General features: G+C 42.1%; 1 protein-coding gene across 1 annotated transcript in view; it reads right to left on the reverse strand.

Annotated features, from left to right (window-relative positions):
- Positions 1-3,552: 3,552 nt before the first annotated feature.
- AZIN1 (antizyme inhibitor 1) overlaps positions 3,553-16,859 on the reverse strand; it is a 28,999-nt gene continuing 15,692 nt past the window's right edge. The window contains exons 4-12 of the mRNA XM_063327314.1: positions 16,316-16,489; positions 15,811-15,983; positions 12,143-12,277; positions 10,290-10,371; positions 9,070-9,144; positions 7,792-7,957; positions 7,106-7,224; positions 6,717-6,931; positions 3,553-6,091 (exon numbers count right to left, since the gene is read on the reverse strand). Coding sequence (XP_063183384.1) covers positions 5,980-6,091; positions 6,717-6,931; positions 7,106-7,224; positions 7,792-7,957; positions 9,070-9,144; positions 10,290-10,371; positions 12,143-12,277; positions 15,811-15,983; positions 16,316-16,489 — 1,251 coding nt within the window. The 3' untranslated portion in view covers positions 3,553-5,979. The remainder of the gene's footprint in view (positions 6,092-6,716; positions 6,932-7,105; positions 7,225-7,791; positions 7,958-9,069; positions 9,145-10,289; positions 10,372-12,142; positions 12,278-15,810; positions 15,984-16,315; positions 16,490-16,859) is intronic.

A 16,859-nucleotide genomic window follows, 5' to 3' on the forward strand; every position in this document is an offset into this window, starting at 1 on the left:
GCTCTGCAGGACTAGAAAGCTGCCCAGCAGAAAAGGACCTGGGGGTGCTGGTGGACGGCCAGCTTAACGTGAGCCAGCAGTGTGCCCAGGTGGCCAAGAGACGGCCAACAGCCTTCTGGCTTGTATCAGGAATAGCGTGGCCAGCAGGAGCAGGGAAGTGATCGTGCCTCTGTACTCGGCACTGGTGAGGCCTCACCTCGAGTGCTGTGTTCAGTTCTGGGTCCCGCTGTACCAGAGGGACACTGAAGTGCTGGAGCGTGTCCAGAGGAGAGCTACCAGGCTGGTGAGGGGTCTGGAGACCAGGTCATATGAGGAGAGGCTGAGGGAGCTGGGCATGTTTAGCTTGGAGAAGAGGAGGCTGAGGGGAGACCTCATTGCCCTCTACAACTACCTGAAAGGAGGTTGTAGAGAGGTGGGTGTTGGCCTCTTCTCCCAGGTGAATAATGACAGGACCAGAGGAAATGGTCTGAAGCTGCAGCAGGGGAGGTTTAGATTGGATATTAGGAGGAATCACTTTACTGAAAGAGTGGTCAGGCACTGGAACAGCCTGCCCAGGGAGGTGGTTGAGTCACCATCCCTAGAGGTATTTAAGAAACGTCTAGATTTGGCACTTCAGGGCATGCTCTAGTGGCAGAGACTGTAGGGGGTTTTTTTGTGTGTGTTTGGTTGGACTCGATGATCTCAAAGGTCCTTTCCAACCATGAAGATTCTATGATTCTATGACTCAGCTCACCAGCCCCGAGGGACAAAGGGCCGGGGCTGCTGGGGGAGCCGGGGGGCCAGCGTCCCCAGCCTGGCAACCTAGAGGCCGAGGGGCTCTCCCCTGCGGGGCCGCCCCTGCCATGGGGACGCCCTGACGCTGTCTGAAGGAGGTTTTAAAAGCAAACCTTGCCAAGCACTCTCTGGCCTTCCTCTAGCTAGCGGGAGGAGGAAAAATAAAATAAAAAAAAAATAAAAAAAAAAAAAACAACCCAAACCACGCTGGAAATCTATTCTGGTCTCACACGCGTCTCAAGTGGAAAATTTCAGCTGAAGTGATTTAGGTTGGCGGGGTCAAGGGAGGTGAGGCCCGGCTGCCGCTGGCTCCGCAGGCAGGCAGGGATGGCTCGGCGGGCGCCCGTAGCTGCCACGTGGGCAGGGATGGGGCTGGCAGCGGCTGCCAGTGTCACGAGCCAGCAGCTCCGGAGGGGAGAGAGAGGAAACCTGAGCCCAGGGGGAGCGTGGGGGACGATGGAGACTCCAAACTGCATGGCGGCCGCCGCCTCCGTTATGCCTCCCAGCCCAGAAAAAAACCATCCCGCACTATCCAGATGCCAAGGGATGTCTTTCCTTCTTGTCCCCACTGTCCCCCAGCCGCCGCCACCCATCTCGGTACAGCCCGCGCAGTGGGTCCCACTGAGCCGGTTGGGAAGTTGTCAGAAAATAATAGTAACTTGTTGAAATCAAAACTTTCAATGGGAATGTGATGTGTGGGAGTCCCGTCCCCCATGTCCCCCCCCCAGGGTCCTGCATGCCGGAGTCTGTCTCCCACCTGGGAAACATGGTACCTACATGGAAGGAGAAGATTTTGGACCCTCTGACTCCAAGCTCTGGTTCTCCAGGCGCAGGGCGGGCGAGTGGAGCTCCCTGCCGGCCGCAGCTCCCCCAAAGGGGAGCTGCGGCCGGCAGGGAGCTCCACTCGCCCGCCCTGCGCCGGCTGGGATGCCCTGGGAACCAGCCAACATCTGCCAAAGCTCCATCATCGGGCTGAAAAATGATGCCCCGATGCCGCCGTTTCAGCCGCCGCTTCCAAGCATCCCGACAGTAGGGCTGGCTAGGTTGTTTTAATTCATTTTTTTAATTTTTTTTTAGAGGGGATTGACTGGGAGGAGCATGTCACGCTATTAATTCTTGGTCCTGAAGTAGTTTTCCCTCCCGTTTTTGACGGATACAGCAAGTATCTGCCCGGTATTGACATGCATCGTTACATGATGCGTGTTTGACAGATGTTGTGGTCCGCCCTATTGACTACCGCAGGGTTTAAGTCAGAGAACATTAAAATAAAGAATTATATTCATCAGAAGTTATGGGAATGGCAACACAGAGTCTTTGGAGGGAGACATACCTGTAACAGGCGGCGGCTGGCTCAGTGCAGAGGAGGAGGAGCTGGACTGAAGGCAGCGGGAACCAGCTCCTCTTCCACCTCCCTGAAAGCTGCTCTTCTCTGACTCAGGCTGACAAGCTCAATTAGCTTTGTCCTGCGTAGCTGACAGGCTAATCCTATTAATGCCCCTAATTCAGATTAAAGACTATGCAGTTAGAATGAGATTAAAATATAAAGTGAGAGAAAGCTCGTTATTCCAAGGATAGGGACTGTAATAAGCGGGGGATCCGCACCGCTCTTGCTACTCCCACCCTGCCTCCCCCGTCTGCAGAGCGGACACATGCCCATCTTTGTCCTGCTCTGGGGAACAGCCCCGCAGTCCTGGGTTAAAAAAAAATCTTCCCCTGCCGTCTCTTGGAGACCCATAACCAGCTCTGCAAACTGGAGCCTGTCTGTGGGCTCAGGCTTTTCCCAAACCCTCAGGGCAAGCACTTGAGGCGCGGGACTCTCATCACATATTAAAGCAATAGTAGTAAGTTGTGGTAGTGGGTTACGCACCACTACTTACTTGAAATTTTAATCAAGGGAGGAAATAAGGGTTCAGAGAACGAGCCAGCAGGCGGCAGGCAGCATAGTGCTTCCAGCGCACGGAAAAACTAAATGTGTGTCATATATTCAATATATTCATCAGTGACCTGGATGAGGGGACAGAGTGCACCCTCAGCAAGTTTGCCAGTGACACAAAGCTGGGGGGTGTGGGGTGGCTGACACGCCAGAAGGCTGTGCCGCCATACACAGAGACCTGGACAGGCTGGAGATTTGGGCAGAGAGGAACCTCATGAAATTCAACAAGGGCAAGTGTAGGGTGCAGCCCCTGGGGAGGAATAACCCCATGCACCAGCACAGGTTGGGGGCTGACCTGCTGGAGAGCAGATGGATGGAAAGAGACCCGGGAGTCCTGGTCGGGGGACAGGCAGAGCCCTGGAGCCTGCCCTGGGAGCACAGCACAGGGGCCTTGCTGCCGCCGGTGCTTCTCCACAGGGCTCTGTCTGCTTTCCAGCTGCTGACCAAGGCCTTGGCAAAGCCCCGAGAGCACCAACACTCTACTTCCCATGCAAGACGAGACTGAAGGTATGATTTTTGTGGGAGTGGGAGCAGAACAAAGCTCATCAGCAATGAGCATGGCAGTTACCCAGCCAACAGGCACTAAAAGCAGGTTTAGGTTTGGTTCCCCCCCCCCGCCCAAGAGGTAAGTAGAGCTACAAACCTGATTTTTCACTGGATGCTCTATCTTCTAAAGCTTCTGCTTAATTTTGGATTTTTCAGGTTTTTTTATTTTTTTAAAAAAGCAGGGTTTAAACCTGTATAAGCTTACTATGAAACACACTAACAGACTACTCCACTGCCCGCCCCAACCCCCCCCCCAAGCGGGAGTGAAGAGTACAGATGAAGTGGTAACACATCCAATGGTGGATCCAGGGCACCGACTTTTATTTGGAGCCAGTTGCACAGCTGCTTAGACACACAAGGGAAAGGCAGAATCGTGTTCTCCCCTTCCCGAGGAATAATTGGCACCGTTAGTAACACAGCGCTGTCTGGGGTTTGCGGCCCTGGATCTTCCTTGGGAAATGGTATGCAGGCTGAAGGGCTGTCTCGGGGAAGTACTTCAGGCCAAAGCAGGTGGGATCTGTTTGGCATGCACAATGGAGAAATTATATTATACACCAAAACACTCTTTGCATAGATCAGCACCAAAGAAATCCCAGCTACTGCAGCTCGCCGTACCAGCCGGGCTGCAAGAGGAGCTGCAGACACGTACTGAGCAGGACAGGGCTGCATTAGTTCCAAGTACTACATAGAAACCATCCAGCTTTTATATTTTCAGTAAAATTCTGAATTACAATTACACTATAAATAGCAACACTCAGCAAATCAAATTGAAATACATACTGTGTTCAAACTCCAGGTTGTCTTTAATGGCAAACTGTCCTCAAGTACAATGAATCTCTCTGCTCTGACCACGGTATCACTTATAGAGGAATTTTTTTTCAACTGATCTGTAAGTTACCATAAAAAACCCCAAAAACCTCTCCTTAAGACTGCTTAGCAGAATCCTGTTCACTTATCTTAGGCAACCGTAACTTGTATTTAGTCAAAACCCACGCAGCAGCCTACGTTTTGTTTAGAGAAAGATCTCAGCTGGTAGACTGAATGAAGTGGGTATCACTTCTTGAAACATGGGGATTAAAAAAACCCAAAACAAACACAAAACCCACAACAGCTTTCCTGCTGTTGTTTATTTACTCCCTTGCCTACTTCCATATTTAATTCCAGTAATAAATTTCTTAAACTGCATCTTCAAAGCATAAGCCATTTTGTACCTCTCTCAGCTGGCCTGTAAAACTGTTCTGACAAGTGAGTCCAAATTGAGTTCTCTTTACTTTCAAGTAGAAGTTCAAGTTTTACGAAATCTTTGCTTTACAGAGCTAGAAGTTAAGATTTCCTACCAGCTGGCACTGATGTAAAATACACTTGCAACCAAAAGGCAGAATTTTACCTCAAATAAAAGGGTTGAAAAGAGTCCCCTTTGCAGGATCCAGAACTTATCGCACCATTTCGAAGCCCTGACACCCCTTCTCCTCCTCCCCCCAGTTTTCACAGAAGGGAAGTTAAAATGAGAAGAAAAGGACCTCGAAGGAATCAAGAGGCTCCAGTAACATAATAAAGAAATCCTCTAAACAGTCTCAGCAGTTCCAGTTACTCACTGCAGTTGGCATATGCACGTCTAGTAGCATGCTTTACCCTTTACTTCATGGATATATATTTAAATAAAGTCCAGCGCAAGAGATCATTGACGTTTCTGAAGACTTGTGTAGCCCTTCTCTTTGGAGTCAGCACTATACAGAACTAGCTGCAGTCAAAAGCTAGACTCTCCAATAAACAACATTAAAAAAAAAAAAAGAGTTAAAGTTTGTGACAACTGGCAGAGCTGTACTAACCCATGCTGCCTCAGGGGCACTACATGCACACCAGCTAAAAGACTACCTCTCTCTGTGTACTTCTTTATCTACCGCAGGTTTGCTGCTAAGAACTGAATCTAAGGTCATATTCTTAAAAAAAAAAAACCACCACCAAAAGTTACCTTTTAGCCTTCCAGGAACTTGTATGACTTTCAGTTCATATAAGTTTATCAAGCTTGAATTATTCATGGTTCAATACAAAGCTGAAATAATGGGCTAGAGAAAAGAAGGCTTCTCAAAACAAGCATGTGTACATCTATCTGATAGCTACCTCTTCTGCCTAGCCCCTCCCAAAGTTAGCCTGAAAAACAGTAAAATCTACACAAAGTTTTATTGCAATCATACAAGGGGTACATCAAGGGTCAAATACAACAAATACTATGATGCAATTTTACATTTATTAAACTACAGTTCAAAGCACAAATTTACACATTCTAAATACACTAAACATCTAATGAAGTCACACTGGTCTCCCACTGACATTTGATATATCTGGGCGAAAGACAATAACTTTACAAGACTTTTCTAACAGGAATCCTTAGTATAAAAACTGTGTACTTGTATGTAAACTGTTGAAGAACCCAAGTGATGGGTTTCCATCTCCACTAAGTCATCCATTTTGTTGCATATTTAAACGCTCAGGGGTTGAATGAATTTGATTTTAAATTTGGATGCCATTATCTAACCCCCCCCACCCCCCCCCATGAATTGTAGCTGTAGCTTGTTTTGCCTGGTCCCCATTAGCTATTACTATTTTTTCAAGTTTTGAAGAGAATGAATTGAATTCAAGATTGTTCCATTTCTTCCACACTGGAATGTTGACCAGACAAACTACAGACTTGCAACTGCAGGTCTAAATGAAGCGTTAATGCCTGTTTAAGCTGCAGTGGAAAAGCGGTCTTCTGGGCTCAGCTGAATGCAAGAAGGCACAAAGAAGAAGTTCTTCATCAATGTGTCTGAAGCAATTCCAGCATCTTGCATCTCATCCCTGCATCAGAGAAGGATGAGAGTTGTAATAAGGTGTTTTCACGTACAATTTCATATCAGAAACAAGCCTCGAATATAGCATTTGAGCTCTGCTGCCCCTGGATAGGTTGTCCCCAGTCCCAGCAGAAGGGAGAATCAGCTACGCAAGTGCTCAGCAGACACAGAAAAGCCATGACTCTCTACCGGCAGAAGCACGGAGCCTTGGCTGCCTGTGTATTGGAACAGGTTACCCAACTCTCATCATCACCACAACAGCACTTCTGCCCTTCCTGCCTACAGGTGCTAATATTGTAGGCAAGTTGCAATTACTAGTGTCAGGAAACCTCAACAGCTGATGTCAAGCAGTAAAAGGCTATTACTCAGCAACAACTACCACTGAACTCAGTCCACATTGGATATTTTGTTTTCCTTTGTCAACCCTAAGTTGGCATTTTATCACAGCTCTCCATTTAGTCTTAGCAAAGTCAGACAGAATAGTAAAAAAATAAACAAACTAAAAAGTCACACTCTTGTGCTCAGTTGCATCATCCTGTATTGGCCATCAAATATTATTCGCATTTTGCTGTAAGTGTATGCGCTTGAAAGAAGTGAAAACTATCTTGCCACTACCAAGAGAATTTTCTTACCAGTCACTGAAAGACATCATGTAGTAAATCAGTGGCCTCTGATAGTCGTTAAAGGTAGACTGTTCACCCAAGGTACCAGAACCCATATTATCAAAGATCAGCCAATCTCCAACGCTCAACTCGGGAAGAAGACAGTTTTCCACAATTTGATCAAGCTCATCACAGGATGGACCCCAAAGGCTGCTTGCAAACAGAGGCTCATCTTCCTTGTATTTCTATATGGAAATGATCCAGGCAATTCAGACTTTAGTTCATTAACTAAGAACATTTTCAAATACGCATAAGGATAATTTTATAAAAAAATACGTAATTATATATGTATGAAGTGTTAAATATATATAAAAGCCATATGGATAAGGACTAACTCTATAGATTATAGAAGGACTCACCTTGTGAACCTCTGGGATAGTATTCAGTTTCTCAGACAATTTATTTGCAAAAGAACCATAGACACCATCATTTATGTAATAGGTAAATATTGGTTCATCATCATTCCTGGTTTGCTCCACTGGAAATAAAAGAGAAGTTGTCTTGCATGCATTTTTTGTCATAAGTAGTCCTCTTACAATCTAACTTAAGTCAACTGCTTTCTCCTGATAAGGGGGTTCCATATATACTGGAATGGGAGAATTACAAGCAGAATAATCTGTATGAGACCAGATTATAAATTCAGTTGTAACATGAAGTGTGAGGCTTAATGAAATGAATACTTTCAGTAATAATCACTGTTCAAGGACATAAATCTAACATCTACTTCAGCAGAGAAGTAGTGGGCTCTACCATACGTTTTTCTATGTTCTTCTAATACAGAACCTTCTAATACACCTTCTGTAGAACACCCAATATAGGTTTAACCATTGCAAAGTCAAACCTAGTAAGGAAACAAGAAGTGCCACATAAACGTAACAAAGTGAGATACGCAGATAACATGTGGTCATAACCCAAAAGGCGGATTACAGTGCAAGCATACGGGAATGTATTCAATATATGCTGAGACAAGGTAGTCTGTCCTGACTAAAAGTGGGCAGTTACCTGTACTGATTTGTATCATGTAAAAGACACACACGACCCTTACCTCCAGAAGGAAGAAGTTTATCATACTCAACAGTCTTCTTTGCAATGACGTTAACTGCCAGTGTAAATGCAGATGAAACGTAGTAACGTCCAGGCTCTGCAATCACATTAACACCAGATTCCTTAGGAAAGTAGACATCCAGCAATGGCCTGATGACATGATTAACCTAGGAAATTAGAGTCAGAGGTAAGATCGGTGAAACTCAGCTTATTTATGTATCAGATAGACACACACACTTTCAGTCAGCAACAGTTCCAGTAAGCATGCCAAAAGCTTACTCTGTTCCTCCATGCTCTGCCAAGTGCCCTCACCAGAGGTCCAAAATTTACAGAAGCGTTTAAGAAAACAGGTCATTCTGCTAACACTGAAGACTGAGTACCTTGAGTCCAAGTACTACACAGTCCCCCCTCAGGGCCAAAGTTCAAGTTGTGGTACACTCAAGACTGCACAGGTAATTTCAAAGTTTGTCCAGCACAACAGATAATGTAAAATTATGTATGAATGCAGAAGAACAAGGAAAAGGGCATTTTTGTGATCAGTTCTTAATACTGAAATTTTAGAAATGGAATGTCTTATTTAACACTAAAGCCAGATATTAGAGGATTAACAAGTATTTTGGACAAGTAAAAGAACAGTTAGAACTAAGAAAGTAAGTCCCTGATTGTTGTTAGTAACTTTTAATTGAATCACTGTTGTACACTGAAGGAGTTTGTCTTTAAAACAATGTAACAGTGTGAACAGGTTATCATTCTGTTTTATGTGCTACTGCATACTAAAGATCCCATTTAGGCCAAATCAGTATTGAGTTTTATGTAAAGCTGGCCAAAGCAAAGATAAAAGCAAGACCTTTAGCCTTCAGTTCTAAAGCAGAGTACCAGAAGCGTTCATGCAGTAGCAATATGGCTTATGATCCAAAGGATGTAAGCAATCCTGGCCCAAACCATGCAAGAGAGTAACCAGCTGGACAATAATCAACTGCCAAAAAATGGAATTACTGCTGTTAAGGTGGCTTAGGATACTAATTTAATCTGTGACATGCTTAAGTCACCATTTGCCCAGTAGGAGCAGCATTAAAAAGAAACAGTGATCACCTCCTTCCAAAGGCTAATTACACTACCCATAATGAAGAATATAAAACCAGTTACTTGCGCCTTATGAATTACAGTCTAACACAGAATTTAGACTAGGTTTCAGTTATCAGTGTTAGTTGCAGTTCAATTGGTTAAACACTTCAACTTCCTAAATCAAAATTAAAGTTTCAACTTCCAATACATTTACCTCTTCCAGCTGCAGTTCGGAACCTGTGAAGCCACCACCAATATCCAACATGTTCATCTTAAAGCCAAATTCTCCCTAAAATGCAGAGGCAGAACATAAGCACATGGACAACTGTAACCGTAAAAATATTTTTTGCTGCTCCTTACTGTGGTTGTTTTCTATGTACTGATACTTCTAAGTGTATTTAACAGAGTATGTCTAGCGAGGGAGTAACAGCATTGTGGAGTTGGTACAGGTCCATTAAACCTAGTAGTAATAGCATTGGGATGTCAATAGAGGCTGGTCACACAGTTCTCAAGTAGAAGTCCCACAGCAACATCAACTCCCATCTTGTGGCATTTGTTATATGCAGACAGTACTTACTGAACCAGCGTGGTGCATTCTGACAAAAGAAAGTTTCAGGAATTTACAACTATGTATAACGCAAGTCTTTTGGATAGGGCTTACATGACAAGACGGCTACAATGAATTTGCACAAAGATGAGTGAGAACTTCAGTTCTGTTGCCCTCCATGTGTTACCAGTCACAGCTAATGCACTAACTGCAGTAAATAAGAGTAAAAAGATTTGCAGTCTTCTCTACTTAGTTTACAAGCTTCTCATTTATAGGAAGACAGATGTTCAGAAAAGGGATTTTTGAATTTTGCAATATGAGAAATACACATAGAACATAAGACTCCCATGAGCTACCTGAAGCATCCAACAAATTCATTCCTCTTCGTACAAATTTGGATATTCCCTCCCCCCATGTAACACCTTTATTTCTTACGATGCTTAGGTATTAATATCAGAAATCACATACCCCCAAGTTAGTGGTTATATCACAATAAATGCCAGCACACTAATGCTTAATTTTAATATAAGAGTGGCGACTGTGTATTTGCAGGACTGAGATTTGAATTTCAAAAAGCCTTTATCAAAAGTGGGAAACTAATTTTTGATTTGAAAATAGCATATAAAGCTACTGTCTGTCAGTGGGACAGTATTCATTAACCTTTGTCCACAATAAGTATTTTAAAGTGTTTTTTTGTTTTTGTTGTTGTTTTGGTTTTTTTTTTTTACCTCTACCATATGTCTCACAATGGAGCATTTAGTCCCTTACTAAAAGTTCTATTTCCTGCATTAATATATTTTGGAAGTAAAGTAGCTGGCTTGTTAGTATGATTAGAATAAAATGGATCCTCCACTGTAGCAATTGCATGTGAGTATATCTCTACTTACAGCCATGTCAAACACACATCGAGCATCAGATATAGCATGAATGTACGTTTGCAGTTCCTTGCAAGAGCCTGAAACATGAAATCTGAAAGAAATGAAAACACAGTTAATACACTGAATTGTGCAGCTTTCAGACCAAGCGAACTGTTTTATCACCTAGAACAGCAGTGGAAGGAATTCATTCCCAAGTGGCTCAAGACAAGCTTGCATGATAATACAGTAACTGTGGAAAGAATAAACCCAGAAGATTGCCTTCTATTCCATCGGATTTGTACTTGAGGCTCATCTTGCTCTTAATGCTAAGAATGTCCTACAATAGTCTTATCTTTACGAAACAACAACAGATTTACTGAACTGTTCAGTCTCCACCATCAAAGTAGTTAAAATTTGTTTGTCAGTGGGTCCAACGCTAACATAGTACCTGCATACAGTCTGCCCTCTGTTACCCTACTTTGTATTGCCTTGGCCTGTACACCCTTTCTCCTGGTCCATCCAGTTTTCTTCTCAAAGCTCAGGCTGTACTATGCACATTCCCTACTCTCTCCAACATCTGGGAGAGGGCGAGGAGAGACATGTCCCACTGCCGCCCTTTTCTGAAGCCTCTTCACCCCAGGCCAGGTCCTAGTTTCATAGCAAGGCTGAAGAGGGTGGTGAGCAGGTCATCAGAAGCAGAGAAGTACTGATGCCCCCCACAAGCTCCTGAATCCCCTCTGGTTCCTTGTCCAAAAGGTTTCAGTAGTGCCATAATACCAGCAGTAACTCAGGTGCCAAAAAATGTGGCAATGTTCCCATGGGCTTCCTAAAGACTAGGATGGTCTGCTGGTTCTGGGCAGACCATGCACATACCCATCTGAGCCACCATGCTCTCTACTCCAAGCCTACTTGCTTCTTTAAGAAATGCTATTTTGAGGGAAAGGTCACTTTTAAACTTGCATGAATCTGCATGTGGATTTTTAACTTTTTTTTAACAAAAACTACGAAAGTGCCACATGATTTTTGTTAAAGTTAGTTTAGACATTGAGAGGTACATTTTCTCAGTGGTATCATCTAATTTTTAAATACATTGGTCATTTGTAACAATTATAGTACGTTTATACTTTAACATCAAACAGATTTATATCAAAACAATTGTGGTTTACATCCTCAAAACCTAGCTTCCATTTTAAAGACTATTTTTACTGCATTGATGGCCCACTCCTTTACCTGTTTGGTTGCTTTCTTAAAACATTCATGAGCATGTGATAAATTAATAGCTGAAGGCAGACAGAACAAAGACTTGTGCGGGCATTTTCCTCCATATAGTAAAATCTTCATGTCAAACTTGAGATTAAGATACCACACATCATTTGGAAGCTCTCAGAACACCAAGTAAAATCCTCATCTGAGCATTTTATCTTGATAATGATCAAAAAGAGTGACATAGGACATAACACTTCAAAAATCCAACCCCATGTTCATCTTGTTCAAAGTCTGCCCAAGCTATCCCATGCTATACCAGCACTTATCTGTTATGCTGTCGATTGCTGGAAAAATACTAATCAAGTTACCACAGAAGTTCAAGAACATAGCTAGAAAACAAGAGAAGCTTCTAAACTTTGCTTTTATGCTGAGCGAAGGATTTCTAATCCTTTATTTCACTTGCTTTGATGTCTGTAATAGTTACTTTGTTTCATACTAGCTTTTGCTTGGATATCAACACTTGCTTGCAAGTGAAAACTCATGACCCAGAAGTTGGGTTTTTTCTTTAAAAACCCCTGTAAAATAGTGCCAAAGGGGCGAAAAAATTCTTTTGTATTCTAAGTCTCAAGCACATCACACAAACGTCTGCTCAGCCAGAGAACAATAAAGTTACTCACTTAACACCAACTACTTGGACTCCCAACTCCTTAGCACATTCCATGAGGTGCCTACAATTCTTCAGGGTGGTGCCAAACTTCATATTCATCTCCTCATCAGCAGTAATGTCTTCTGTGGCAATGTGCAGTAAGAGCCTAAGAGAAGGGGAAGATGATTTGGGCAGTTGGTTTACATCATCAGCACATGTGAAGCCTGAAGACTGTCAGAAGTGTGTTGATTATGTTGTCAGTACTCCAGCTCCATCGATGGATGAGTCAAGTGAACCTAATAAAAACAATCCTGTACAGAGAAAAAACTAGCAATTAGGGGCTAAAACATGGAGCCAACAAGGACAAGGGATTTCGAAATGCAGCAACAAAGACTCTTTTGTAGCAGCAAGAGTCTGTTGAGTGCTGTAATAAAAAAGAATGTTACCTTCTAATAAATATACTTCCTCATAAAGCTATTGAGACTGCAATATGCTTTTCCCATCTCTGTACCCCTTTCTAGCCAAGAGGAGCGCATGGAGATTCCCCTTCAGTCAGTCATCTATCAAGATTTGGTTAAACTCAGCATCTGGAGAACATCAGGCTGACACACTCAAAGTGCAGCCTGGCCCCATCCCTCCACCTCCCCTCCTGGCTGAGCACATGGACTGGGAGCGTCAGTCCATGCCCTGCCCCTTCTTCCAGGGCACTTGTGGAGCAGGGAGGAAACGAGTACCATCGTGTACAGCCTTAGGCAGCGTGACAGCCTCCTCCCTCGGTCAGAGCCCCATTCCGGCTATGTTTGGCAAACTGCAGTGCCAGTGTCGATGGTTTGCTACATTAAATTAACACTTGAGTGGCAAAGGCACATTCACACCAAAACCTCTACAGGTATACCCCCAAAACTCACAAATTCAAACCGCTGCCCACTAAGAAAGTCACTGGCTTCTTCCTCCCCCCACAAGAAAGATCAATGAATTAGTGATGTAGTAAACTAAACAGAATGTGTGTCATGACATACACCCAGACAGCACAGAGCACACCACAGCTAACCAAGATGGACAGTGTGAACAAGTGATAAAAACTCTGCACTCAAAGTGAAACTGTTCTTTCAAGACAAGGAACAAGCAAAACTTAAGCCAACGCATTTTGTAGTGGCTAAGCTAACAGCTACCCTGACTTCTAAAAGTCCTTTCCAAATGTCTCACGATGTGTTTGAAGTGTATTTATAAGAGTTCTCACAGGTTGCCCAGCAATCCTTGTTAATTGCAGTTTATACCACTTCATCAAGAAACTGATCAGCCTCTCACTTCCTGTTGCTCCAGTAGCACAAACACTTCTGTTCAATAAATTTGTAGTCAAACAATATTTTGTAAGGCATTTGGGAAGACTACCAGATGTAACAAAAAACTTAAAATTTAAATTCGTTAAAATATTAAAGAAATCAAACCCATAATACTATTGCTTGTAACCTCACACTAAGATTACACAAAGCTGTTTCCTAAAGACAACATACAATGTTAAATTTTATTGATTCATTGTTATGGCAGCATTGTAAGTTAGGCAAGATATTTTTCTCGTGCAAACCACTGAGAATGTAATTCTAGAAGTCTAGTAGGATTCTTCTTCCTGTGTTTCAGCCAGTTAAAGTAGGGCTAGAGGTTGATGTGTGTGATTAGGGTTTGGATTTTGTTTATTTTTAAGGAAGTGTTGATACTTATAACAACCATGCCTCTTACTGGAGCTCTTAGGAGACCAGCAACCTTAGCAGTTAAATTTTGTTTGGAAAAATCCAGAGGTATATAGAAACAGAAGACTAAACACTCCTTTCTGACACTCCTCCTCCTTCTTAAAAAAATATAAATAATTGCAACAATTCCAGTTACTAAGACCTCTAACAGCAGAAATGTGAATTATAAGAGACCCACCCATTACTGAATTCAGTGCAGAAAGTTGAAAGAATTTTCAGAAAATGAGAATTACAACTTTCTAAGCAGTATTTCCTCATCCAAAGCATAATTAGCTTCATCTACAAAAAGCCAACCTAGCTCTAACAACCACACACAGGAAGAACAAGGCTATGTAAAGGCTGTGACTTTTTGAAATTATGCCAAGGAAGAGAAAGAGGAAAACTCATAGCTTTCACTTCACCAAAGCTTTAATGACCTGAATAAGAGAATTCTAATAAAACAAGCAAACAAATCTCTACCCAATAGGAGAGCTGGAGATCAGGTTTCTAGAAACTTTAGATGGCAAATTGCAGTTTTTGTAGAAATTGAGTTTCTTGTCCTTGGAACTTTTTCCATTATTAGACTACAGGGTCCTTCAAAGGAAGTAAAGAGTTTACGTTGTTTAGCTCATGAAACTCCTCCATTCTGCCACTCAAGAAAAATCTGCATCCTAACTTTTGCTGTGGATATTATGATAGACATCTTCTAGAAGAGGCTGTTAGACTCAAGGAAATAAATCAACATAAAAATTAAGAAAACACCAGTGATAACTGGTACAGCACTAGTGATTGAGAGACAGCTTTAGCATTGCTAAGGCTTTCAGGTGTGTGGAGTATATCAAGGCCCAGATTTTTACACACAAAGTTATTTCTCACAGATAACATGCTTTGCAGAGGAAGTACTCTCCAGTACACAAGGCACTGAGGCTTCCACAAGGAGGAAGTGTAATCATTAGCAACAGCAATATTAACTGTCAAGGTAGTCCAAAAAAAAAAAGAGGCAAGCAGGTGGTATGAGCAGAGTCTCCAGATACTGAACTCAATAGAATCTTCCCAATTCTACAACTATGGCCACAGTTTAGGGAGAAGACATGACACTTTAATAAGGACTGTCTAGAACCAAGGGCTTTGTAAAGGATGTCAGGAGTTCAGTTTCTTAGTGCACTCTGATGACATTTGTGGGAAGCTATACCCTGTTAATCAGTGGAAAGCACTGTAACGTTCACTAAGGCTCCAACTCCAAATTTCTTAAAGGTATGGCCCACAGACAAAGTATTCCTACGTGAGGGATGTGATGCTTTATGACATGAGTGCCTATCAGTCCAAAAGGGACCACAATACATTGGCAGCAATAAAATTCTCCTATTTAGCAACCAGAACATTATCTTTGATCACTTCTCTACGGAGGGTATCTGGGCCAATACTGAAGTGACTGAAAAATAGAACTGGAGTCAAATTTCTCACTGTTTTTATAGTGGGGAAATACCTGTAGGTATATTTAATCAACCTGCAGAGCACACCCAAGCCCTAGATGGGACCCAATGCTCATGCTCTTTTGCTGATAGTCTCAGCCCTGACTTTTGTTTGGATTATTAGTGGCTTCAGCTGAATACCCTGGGAAAAAAAAAACAACAGTGAAGCCACAACAGAGCAGAAGGAAGATGTACTTGCAGATGATGAGGTGACAGACTTCTGAAGTTTAATCACTGAAACCTCTTCATGAAGATTGCCTTACAAAATCAAAAGGCAAGATTTCTCCTGAAATAAGGGCCTTACTGTTAGGAAGCCAAGACCCATTAGGGAAAAAGTTCCAAAAAAGCTATCTTCAAAAGAGACATCAGAAGAGAAAAATAGGTACAAGTGAATTGTATTAAAGAAGCCATGTACCTTCCTTGCAATTCAAAAACCCAGAATACAGGCAAAATTAGATTTCCATCACATAAAAAAACAAAACCAGAATTTTGACACTTACTTAGCATTTGGATGGTTACGTGCAATTTTCTTCAGCTCAATATCATTGTCACAAGTCATGATGTTTATCCCAGCCTTCGCTGCATACTTTATCTGAGAAGCTTGCTTGCAAGGATTTGTATATATCATGTTTTCAGGAGAAATGCCCAGGTCTTGTACCAACACCATTTCAGACTGAAAAACAGGAGCATACCGGAGTTTGACACTGAATTTTTATTTTATTATAAATATAATAAATTTTATTATAAATATATAAATATAAATATACAAAATAAAAATTATTATTTACTCTAGTACTGTGCTACATAGTCAAATACACTAAAGAGAAAACTATGCACTGCTGCTAGGGTGGAAGTACAGACTTGCAAGAGCCAGTTACACAGAAGTTCACAATTTAAATTATATTATATATAACCATGGCACTTCACACCAAAAAAGCTGTTTTTAAAACATCAGACAGATAGAAGAAAACAATGCACACAGATACACAGAAAACAAAAACTTACTTTACTGGAACATGCAAATCCAACACCAAGGGTTCCCAAAATTTCAAGTACACCTGGAGTAGAATTGCATCTTACAGGATAAAATGGTTTTATTGGTGCCATCACATTCTGCCATTGCGTGTTCTTCTTTACAAGCTTTCCAAGATCACCAACATAAAATGCTCTTTTCCCACTCTAAATAAAAGGAAAAACAGGAAAATAAAATGTCTGAAATTGTGGGTTTGCTGTCAAAACATAAAATAACCCATGAAACTAAGTCTTAAAGAATTGCGTACATTTTTTTTCATCCTGCTTTTAACTTTTAGGTTTGACCTTGAACAGTCCTCTCGTTTTTCCTTTCACCTAGCAACCTGAACTAGCTTGAAAAACAATAAAAGTCAAAAGGAATACCTACCACTTCAGAGATTATGAATGCTATTTAGACAATATTCTGAGATTCTTGAACAAGAGACACTACTGAAATGCCAAATGCTGATTTTAATCTAAAAATACAGAATAGGTTACAAATCTCTTCCGACTTCATATTTTCAGAAGTCTGCAACTT

This window comes from Chroicocephalus ridibundus, chromosome 2, assembly GCF_963924245.1.
Source record: "Chroicocephalus ridibundus chromosome 2, bChrRid1.1, whole genome shotgun sequence".
NCBI lineage: Eukaryota > Metazoa > Chordata > Aves > Charadriiformes > Laridae > Chroicocephalus > Chroicocephalus ridibundus.